This window comes from Lycorma delicatula, chromosome 8 (assembly GCF_047948215.1).
Source record: "Lycorma delicatula isolate Av1 chromosome 8, ASM4794821v1, whole genome shotgun sequence".
In the NCBI taxonomy this organism is placed as follows: Eukaryota; Metazoa; Arthropoda; class Insecta; order Hemiptera; family Fulgoridae; genus Lycorma; species Lycorma delicatula.
In genome coordinates this window covers 21,282,311-21,293,715 of record NC_134462.1, presented here as the reverse complement: position 1 = coordinate 21,293,715, position 11,405 = coordinate 21,282,311, and the positions used below count along the sequence as shown (strand labels likewise).

The following is an 11,405-nucleotide window of genomic DNA, read 5'->3' as shown; positions in this document are numbered from 1 at the left end:
ATTACTCTAGGCAGCATTTCTCCTTTCTGGGATTCTTGGTATGAAAGGGGGGGGGGGGGAGGGTGGTCACGAAATTAGCTTAAACTTTACACACAAACAATAATGAAATCTTTTTATGAGAAAATAATAATTTATTATAAACATTTTACTTACATTTATAAGTGCACGTGTAAGGAAAATAAATTAATGAGATGGTTGCATTTATTTTTCATTTAAAAGTTTCTCGATGCGCGGATCTACATTAGAAACACACAAAAGCAAATTGTTTTCAAGTATTCCTGTATTTTGTTGTTAGCATAACCATAGACGAAAAACCATTTTCACAGAGGTAAGATGTGGCGAAAGGGTTAATATTTTCAGTGCTTCTGTGACTAAATTTTCATATTCACTTCCACGAGCAAACCACAACGTATCTAAATCTTCAGATGTGAATTGTAGTTGTAACGTTTAATCGGCAGATACATCGATGAGCAGATCATGAGTCTCAACCGGTAACTTAGCAGCTGCAACAACGTTTTCCCTAAATGGATTCAATAACCATCTCTTCGAGAAATCATTTTTATCTTCCTAGAAACACTGAAACTGAATTTTTAACTCACGCAAATGCATCTTCATGTTATCCAAACTGGTGAATAATAGTGTCTTCTGCATCCAAATTTTTCTCAATATAATCGAAAGTGAGTGGAATCATATCAAATCCACAATGGGCAGGTTTTTGCTTTGAATGCGATTAATCCAGATACTCGTATAAAACTTCTTAATGAAAGCATGAAGTTTGTCTGTCATTAATAAAATGTTTTATCACGTCCTTGTAAATTCGTACTCAAGCTGTTTAAATGGGAAAATACATCAGCTAAGTAAGCCAAGATTGAGAATGGCGCTTGTTTATCCTGAAAAAATAAAATTACATCTCGCAATTCTAATAACCGGGTTATAACACTTTCCCCGTGATATTCGTCTGACTTCTGTATGGAAAAAAATATTTTTTTCTTTTAGCCCAGTTCATCGCATAGTTTAGCAAACAGCCGTAGCTAAATAGTTTTAACTAATATTCTCCTGTTTTAGCCTCCGGAACCATCGTCAGGTATTACTTTGGAGGATGATATACAATGAATGTAAATAAAGTATTAGTCTTGCACAGTCTCAGGTCGACCGTTCCTAAGATGTGTGGTTAGTTGAAACCCAAACACACAGTATTCAAATCCGTATAAAAGTAACTGCGTTTACTAGGATAAATAGTTTAACTAGGTTTCACTGGGTTAACCTATCGGGTTGGTCTAGTGATGAACTCGTCATCGCAAATCAGCTGATTTCGAGGTTGATAGTTTTAAGGTTCAAATCCTAGTAAACACAATTACGGATTTGAATACTAGATCGTGGATACCGGGGTTCTTTTGAAAGTTGGGTTTCAATTAACCACGCATCTCAGGAATGGTCGACCTGAGACTGTACAAGACTATACTTCATATATATCATCCTCTGAAGTAATACCTTACGGTAGTTACGTAGGCTAAACAGAAAAAAAGATAGGTTTCATTAGGTTGGCGTTGGGGTGGTCGTGAAATATTCATTTATACTTTTAGGAGGTTGTGGAGCTAAAAAGTTGAGAATTGCTGCTCTAGAGACATAAAACTAAGTAATAAAAATAATAATGACAATATGTATATATAACATACAGGATCGTAATTCTAATAAAAAGACAAGATTTATTTAATGACAGTTGAATTATAAAAACCAGAATACAGACCAATTTATTAAAAACATTATAATAACTGGTAGAACGTAATATTAGATTCACAACAAGATAAATCTAGAGTCTAAAGTTAATACAATTCAATTTTTGTATTATTAGTTTTACTGTTTATAAAAGAACTACCCTACATTTTATAAGTGAATATAATACCGTCACTTTCACAACCGTCTACCAATAACTAATCGAAAAACTTCTTGTATTCAACCACTGTCCACAAAACAATGCTCTTCTCTTGTTACCAAATGCTTACTGTTATTGCTGTCATCGCAACTGCATTGAACACGGCCTCACCGAACTACTGACTCTCTCCACTGGTCCTTCGTAGTATTTATATTCCCTGGTTTGCAGAACTAGTACCTTATCCCTTTAATTGTTGAAGTGTAATAATTTTCATTGCCCACGCCCATACGTTTTTCTATAAATCCTTATTCCGGTCTAGTAACCCTTCTGGTCAAACTACAGCTTTTGGAGGTGCCGTTGTCTGTATTACAAAGAACAGACTGTCCAACAGACCTGTTACTCTAAGAAAAGAATCCCTTTTTTTAGTTTATTATTTTTATAATTTATAGTCATTATTTTTTTTCCTTCTTTCTTTTTAATTGGAAGAAATCTGTTACCTTGGTTCATTATATAAAATATGCCATAAGCAAAAGTTAAATAAAATATTTATTTTATTTCTTGAGAATAGTTATGTCATTATTGGGAATGATTTGTCACTCGTGTCAGGTTCTGATAACCAATATAATTATGGCACTGAACATACGAGGGACGATCAGAAAGTAAGTTACACTCCTTCTGTGAAACACATTTATAAGACTTTTTTATTTTTTTATTGAACAAAAAACAAAATATTTTTATCTATTTTTCGATATAATCACCTAGCTTTTCTAAACACCTTTCATACCTTGTGACAAGTTTTACAATTCCACTCTCATAAAATTTTTGTTCAATCTCGTTCAACCATTTAAGGACTGCTTCCTTCAGTTCATCATTAGCAAAACGCTCCCCTCCCAGGTCTTTGATCCCCCGACGGAGAGTCTTATTCTTTAAGACTTTGGGGGTTGGCGTCCCCACGGGCCTAGCCTCTGCAGCTTTTCTTCCCACTACATACTGAGCTGCAGAATACTTTACACTATACACATATACTATACCAAGAACACTACACAAATTACAACGTATACATTTACTCAACTACACAACATCCAACACAATTTTCCTTTTCATTTACACTCGGTGGTGTTGTGACATCTTACGAAACGCACCCGTAACCTAAGGTGGGAACTATCGAGCCGATGGGTGAATGGCTCTACGTAGTGACTCTCGAACGATGTCCTCTGGGCATCAGAGCAAACCCAGTTGTATTTAGCTCTAGCTCCAATACGCGTGCGCTCTGTTGGAGTTGTCTATTATATTGCCGGTTCACGTGGGACCAAAATTTCAGTTCCTTCAGTAAATTCTATGATGGTTGGTGGTCCATCTGAAAAACCCACCAATTTCAGTCTAGTGAAAAGGCCTCAGTCTCGTCAGCTTCGTCTGACGAGGATAATCTTCCCTACAGCAGACGAAGGTTACAACTCCTTTATCACATGAGCTGAATGAGGAGTAGTGTTGTCGTGAAGAAAAACGTTCCCATCGCTCAATCTTCCCGGTCTTCGATCTTTAATGGCATTTCGCAATTTTTTTGAAGTCTCACAGTAATACAGCATAAATTCACTGTAAACAACTCCCTCAGAATCGAAAAAGACTGTCAGCATAACCTTTCGAACATGTGGGGATGTTTCACTTTTTTTGGCTGCGGTGAATTTTTGTGTTTCCATTCATGTGATGCTCGTTTACCCTTAGGAAGATAATGGAGCAACCAACTCCCATCTTATATGATGATTTCTTTCAAAAACTGTGGACCAGTCCTGGAATAACGTTGAAGAAAAGAAAGAGCAGACGCAAAACGTTGATATTTGTGGTTGTCGGTCAATAGATGTGGCACCCATCGTGCACACATCTTACGGAAACCAAGTTGATCGTGAATAATCGCAAACACACTACTATAACTGATGTTAAGTTTACTTCAAATTTCTGTAATTTTAATGTGCCAGTTTCTCAAGATAATTTCATTCACACGTTCTGCGTTACTCGTCGTGTTTGGAGTTCAGAAAGGACGTCCAGCACGCAGTTCGTCACTCACATTTATTCTTCAGTTTCTGAACATTTGGCACCATTTTGTGATCATGGGGCGTGACATTGGATTCTCACCGTATATCTCAACAATGTGGCGATGAATTTTACAAAAATTATAATTTTTTGCCCGCAAAAATTGCACTACTGAATGCACTTCTATGCTGGACGAAAGTTCTAGGGGACACGCCATATTGACGATACTTCACACGTACTGAATTTCGTACAGAGTTGCTGCTGGGGCGCATGAAAACAACACTACAACCAGTGCTGCCACCACAAGACACTAAAATATCTCATTCAGTTCAAGAACACGGCAAGGGTGTAACTTATTTTTTGATCCACTTCTTGTACAAAATGACTTAAAAATTTCTGTTTCTAATTTTGAAAAACTTTTCAAAATTTTTTTAATAGCAAATTTTAATCTCAGTAGATAGTATACGTTCAACCAAACTGAGATTTTAATTTCTTAAATACTGAAATTTTTCTCATCCAAACTGTGTCAACATCTCATTATGTAAATGTTGTGCACAATAATAACTGAAAACTGTACACCTGTTTTTGACAAATCTACACTTAATAAGGTTAGAGCATAAACAAATATGAGAAAGGGCTGAATTTGCTCTAAAATAATCAGAATTGTAATTAAAATATACAGAATAAGTTCTAAACATAATTAAGTAACAGTGATCAAAAAAATTCTGTAAATGAAGAGGAAAAAGTCCTGTAAATGACAATTAAACTGTTTGGGCATGTTGATAAGCAATTATATATATAGCCCTCTCTATTTTGGCTAATAGAGAATTTACTATACATGGATAATCATAATTTTTTTCACTGTTGTTACAACTTTGCATTTCATTTTTAAAATATTATAAAAATGTAATTTATAAATTAGGTCTATTCTTTAAGATGTTACATTATTCATGAAGAGAATTTTGAGAAATTAGCAAATAAGGATTAATATTAAAAAAATGTATTCTTTGAGAAATTTATTACTTTTCTCACTTTAATTTCCCCTCGACCAATGACTGTACGACCAAATGGACTTAACAGTGTAAGTCCATTTATTATATCATAGCATCTAGTCAATGGGAAACACCATGTTGTTTTTTTTTTTTATAGTTTGTGATTTATGGGAACCAACTGATAAAATTTGACTTTGACTATTCAAATTTTGTTCTTAATTCACAAACTTTTATTTACTCAAATGTTAAACCCCTCCTTAAATATTGCACATATTATGGAACCATCAAATCCAAAGTGGATGTAATTTAAGTGGTAGTTTGACCAACAAACTACCTCGTCGATTATTATTATTATTTGATGTAAAGTATTTATTAAAATAGGTAATTCACTGTCTACATTAACACATAATTTTATATACTTTAATCAAATAATTATTAAGCAGTAAAACTTATGATGTTTCACCAGTCTAGTTCATAAAAATAACATAAGGTAGTTCACAACTTCCATAACCACTCACTCACTGAAGGTGTAATTTAAACACAATATTTTTGCATTATCCGTGTTAATACTACAAACTTTATTCAAGGTTAAATTAAGATTTACCTGTTAGTGGCCAGGTCCAATAACTTTTTATTTACATAATTGATTATATAAAAAGAATAAATCATGTATTTTACATTTATTTACTTATATGCAATTTAAAATTAGTTATTAAACTAAAATATATTTTTTTACAACTTGAAGATTTATATTTTTATAACTACGTGTTTTACTGACAATGCTTTAACAAATTTAATTAATCTACTTATACAGCAACAGCATTCCTATGTCCAATTACAGTTAATAAGATAGATAAAAAATTTTATACAACGTGGAAAAATGCCATGCCTGATTGAGACTTAAACCTGGAACTGCCAGATGAAAGAAAGAGATGCTACCTTCCACCATGGAGACTGGCAAATTAAAATAAAAAAAATTAATGATTTTAGAATAAAAATTATAACTTTTACATTAAAATAAAATATAATAGAGTTAGTTAGAAAACTTTTCAGTTTTTAAAACAGTACATCGTGAATTTCAAAACAAAATTTTTTTGTTATACCCTTGCCAAATGTTTTTTTTAATTAAAATTCTGTTTTTCCTTTTGTATTATTATCTTAATTTTATTTATCATATGCTGTACTGTGTTTTATTTAATAATTTTTTGGGGTAAAAACTGGAAAAAAGGCACAAATGTTAATCACAACTATTTATTTATCAATTTGTTCCTCTAAGTAACATTCCATGAGTCACTACTGTGAATTTAACTGATTTACATAAAAACTACAAATTAAATGATTATTTGTGTTAATTAAATGAACGAGATCACAACTGTATGTTTTATGAATAAATAGGTTACTTAATAAAAGTATTATAACTTTTTATTTTCAAAAATATCTTATTAAAAAATTATAATAAATTAAATTAACTTACCCTAGGTATTATATACTCAATATCTGATACTGTCTCTTTGTGATCAAGACGGTTTCTGGGTCTTAAATTATGTTCCAACCAGCAGAACATAAATTGTGCATCAAAAAATGATGTTATAACTGCCACACCAGTACTAATGCTAGTCATCATTCGAGCTGTAAGTATAATACAACAAATGCAGCAAGAGAATATTTCAAAAAATAAAATAATTAAAATTCTATGTGATATAAGAGTTTCATAAATTGAGATCTTATAGAAGCTTTGAATATTCTTGTACAATATTAATTAAACAGCTTATTTCCAAGTTGTTATTTTGCCTTTTACTGTAAAATACACTGCAAATTTCCTTTTTGTTACATTTTTGTAATATTATTGCCTGGAAATTACATATTGTATGTTAGCCATAAACAAACAATTATATACAATCTGGTACAAAACACTAATCACTTTTGAAAATACCTTAATCATTCTAAAGAACAACAAATATTGTATGCTTGGTTTACAAAGAAGAATAAGAAGTGAAGTGATTTTACACATTACCTTCTTGTGCTGAATATATTTCTATGTAGAAGGATACCAAACACACTGAATTGCAGGTGATATTCAGCATAGCTACAACTTCATTGTTTTTATTATATAGATTAAATATGTAATTAGGTTACAGAAAACATTAAAAATGTTGAATTTTACTAGATTGTTTCTAGCAGTTCTAAATATCAATATACAGCAAGAATGTTAATGTATCCTTGTGTTTAAATGTCTTTATATTTATGAATGTGTCTGCTGAAATGAATGATCACTTATTCTTAAAAAATAATAGTATTCACTTCTATCAAAGTGGAAGACAGAACTAGCTTCATGTAACTCAATACAATATTTTGGTTATGAGAAGGGGCTTTATTATTATATTATTTTATCGCTTTAAAGCTTTATTATTTTATTACTAGCTCTACCCGCCACGCTTCGCTGTGGCACATTGTGGTTGCATGGATGAGAAACAAAACAAAGCATATGTTTCATAGAAGTTTAATTTTGCAATACTTGTGGATATACAATATTTTTTGTTTTTCCACTGTCTGCGTAGATATAAAGGCATTGCAGAGTTTTGGCTGATTAATATTCCGCAACAGGATAATTGTCATTTTTTGATCGAACCGTTGCTAGAATCAATCTAATGAGGAATGTTTTCCCAGTTCCTCCTGGCGCATCAAAGAAGAAGGTCCCCCCAACTCCGTCATTCATCATTTGCATTATGTTATCATAAATGCCTTTCTGTTCACGCGTTAATTTGGGAATGTTTGATTGGACATATGACTGAAGATCACCAATGTTGTAACTCTGTTCACGGCGTAAATCCACATCAAATGAAGCAATCGCAGCTCGGGTGGGTGCTGGCATTCCCAATTGACTAAGAACTTTATTTGCATTAGCTAAGCATTTGTCTTCAATATTTATCAATGCTTCGTTGTAAATGCCTTCTGTAAATTCAGACAAAAGTGAATATTTAACCTACAAAGTATTTTTGGTCATTATGTAGGGATATTATTTTCTGTGTATTTGGTTATTTCGACTTTTTTTGTTTGCATAGTCTTGTCTATCTGGGCTATAAGAAGGTAGGGTGTATTAATTTATTTACTGTAAGCCATCCTTCTTGGTGGCTTTTCTTTTTGTTTTGGTGTTTTTTTAAAAAATAAAATACAGATGTTTTAGTTGTTAAATATAATTCAAAGAAATTTGTTACTTAATCAGTTCTGATTTTGTTTACATTGGCAAAGGCCATACGGGCTCTTTGTGATTGACAGCGGCCATCTTGCATTGATCTGATTGGTTTTCCTTTGTTTACATTTCCATCTGATTTATTAGCCTCTTATTTGTTAAAAAACTGTACAAATTAAAAATAGATAGATAGATTTATTAAAAATAAATGAAAACAATCTTTGATGCGGGTTATATATCGTGCTAAAATTTGAGCTCAATCGGTGCAGAACATTTTGAGTTTTTGAAGCCGTACACAAACGAACTTAACATTTTTATATATATAGATTAGGCTTCTATTGACATTTTTAATGAGTTACTGACCCATTTAAAAAAATCTTCCTATCAATTTATTTTAAATAAATTAAAAATAATAGTAAAAGATCGTGAATTTGTTGCATCCTGTTCAACATTTATATAAATATGGGCTAAAATAATTTTCATTAATGCCTTCTGAATTGGGAATTATTTTTTATTTCTTAAAAATATTTAGTATCTTCATGTATTTAAATTAACATTATTTCATATATTTATATTTTAAATAATAATTAATATGGACTGTAATTTGATATATTTCTTACTTTATAATTAAATGTTTATTTTGTGATTCTGCACTGATCATACTTTATCAAAGTTTTCCTTAATCCATCCAGGCAAATGCTGAATTAGTTCCTTTTATTATCTGTGAAGTAGCATATCCAGCAATTTCTAATGTGATTTATATAACGTATTATTATGTACTGATCAGAATTAAACATTTATTTAACTCTAGAGTTATTTAGTGCATGAAGAAAGTAAATAAACAAAAACTACTGCAGTAAAATAAAATTTGACTGGAGTTACTACAAAATTTTATAAGTACTCTAATTTTATGCTTCATTAAAGTTCTTATACTATTTTTCCACAATTTATTAATTGTTTATTATGATTAATTTTTTCAGTTTAAAAATATTTGATTGCCTTACCATATAGAACAAGTGTTTGTAGATTCCGTTTTTCTATTACTGTTTTTACAGTCTCTGGCATCATTATCCTCCATTCCCCTAATTCTAGTACAACTAGATTTATGACATTAAGTACTAATACAGAAATAGTAAGGTATAATAAAACTTGTTGCTTATTTGGATTCAAGTCACCGACGCATGAAAATACTGCGCCTCCAACACCAGCGACAACATTCTAATTAAAAAGAAAGAAATAATAATGTTAACATCCTGTACATTGATTTATTTGATTGTACAATCAAAACAAAAAATTAAATAAAATTAAAAAATGTGAATACTATTAATAACAAATTCATCTGATAAGTCCCCATAATTCTAGACAAATGTACAGTGTAATTTGTGATGTCATCCCTGCCCATTTCATGATATGTGGTGGATTCTTTTCCGACTCATGTACAAAATGATGATTCTCCTTTTCTCAGAAAACCATTCCTGGTTCGTAAACTATGATAAACTATACATTTATCAGAGAAAGATTCTTGTTCAGATCACTACATTTGGAAATTATGTTAAGTATGGCAGGTTACAACATCCAGTAACTTAACTCTATGAGATAATTCATTCACAAACATTGCTTGAAATAGTTTATTCAAGTGTTCTTTAATTTACTTAAGAACAGAGTTATCAATCTCAGGAAAGAGAATATTTCTTAAGAATTGAATACTGAGTGACTTTCAAATGTAGCAACATTTTAATTGCAAGGAAGGGCACAGGGACGTCTTAGGCAAATTGGAAAAATCAAGGAATGCGTTTTGTAGGCTAAGGAAAATCCTTGTTTTGGGTTTGAGTTGGAAAGGAATCATATGGGCCATATGATGGCCCATATCATGATATGGGCCAGGATGATGTGGTGATGCACAAGACATATTTTTCTAGTGATGTAGGGACATTTTGGAGATACTGTAAGCATATAGTTTAATGGCTGGTCAGAAATTTTTTTCTATTCATATACTCAATGTGAATGGGCCATTCTAAACAGGCGAATAGGAACCTAAATAAATAATTATCACATTTAACTGGTTTAACTTCTCAATTTTATAATTCTCATCTATTAAATATATAAATTTTATTATTTACATATTTATTTTATTACTATTTATTTGAGCTTAATGAGAATAGCAAGATTTATTTAAGAAGAAATGCTTATAAAGAAGAATAAAGTGAGTTTTATGACATTTGTATACCTGGAGATAATATTTGATAATGAAGATTTAAAAATTTTAAGAAAATTCAGTCGTTACAGATAAAGAAGTTATTTACAATTTGTAAAAGAAGAATTAGATAGGAGTAGTAAGAATAGAAAATGAAGAAAGTGATTCAGAAAGAAGTAAATCAAAAATGTGGTCTGTCAATATTGCTTTGCAAATTGTAGAAAGAAAATGCAGTACAAAACTAAGAAGAAAGTTTTGAGAGCAGAATCACTATTTAAGAAAAAAAATAGATGTAAAAATTTGCTAATTACATTACATTTTTGGCAGGAACCAAAAATTACAATTTCTGAACGGCATAGAATTTATAACTGTGAGAAAAATTTGGTTAGAAAATAAGTATGAGTAAAACAAATATAATTAAGTAACAAATAGAGCATAATGATAAAAATTAATATAGGAAATATGGTATTCTGTAGGTTGGAGAATTTTATTGCATAACGAGTAAAATTATAAAGGATGTACAAAGTAAAATATCAGAAGGAGACTGGTACAAACAAGAAAAGAAGTTTCCTTGCAAAAAGAAGCTGATCAGTATAATTCTAAGAATTACAAAGAAATTCTTGAAAGTAATTGTCTGGAATGTATGACACTTGATTTGTGGCCATGAATTGCAGAAAGGAATAAAACAAAGGCCTTTTAAATGGGGTGTAACAAGAGAATGTAAACAATTATTTGTGGGTTGATAAATGAAAAGGTCTTAAGATATAGGGTAGAAGAGAGAAATTTGTTACAAAACCTTGTAAAGAGACGAACTGGATTTTCAGCATACTGTCTATTTATAAAGATAGATACAATCTTCCGTGGCTAAATCAATTGTACTTTTTTCTTTTTCTGTCTTTTTCTTTTTTTTTAGTTTCGTTAATGAACATTTTGTTGTTTTTTTGTTACTGTTTTCTACTGTGACAAGTGTTATTAAATAACACATTTTCAATTTGTAATGAGGATTTAAATTTTTGCTATCATTTTCATATGACTAGCTATTGTACTGACTGATGGGAAAGTCTGGCATTATGTGGAATCCTGTGCTTTTGAAGGTTTGACAAGATAACATTAAAAAAACTGAGCATT

The 11,405-nt window shown here is 31.1% G+C and overlaps 1 protein-coding gene across 4 annotated transcripts in view; it reads right to left on the bottom strand.

Annotated features, from left to right (window-relative positions):
* LOC142329334 (uncharacterized) overlaps positions 1-11,405 on the bottom strand; it is a 76,899-nt gene that overhangs the window by 15,351 nt on the left and 50,143 nt on the right. For all 4 annotated transcript variants that reach the window (XM_075373820.1, XM_075373819.1, XM_075373823.1 and 1 more), the window contains 2 exons: positions 9,088-9,301; positions 6,368-6,522 (listed from right to left, as the gene is read on the bottom strand). In XM_075373820.1, the coding sequence (XP_075229935.1) occupies positions 6,368-6,522; positions 9,088-9,301 (369 nt within the window). The remainder of the gene's footprint in view (positions 1-6,367; positions 6,523-9,087; positions 9,302-11,405) is intronic.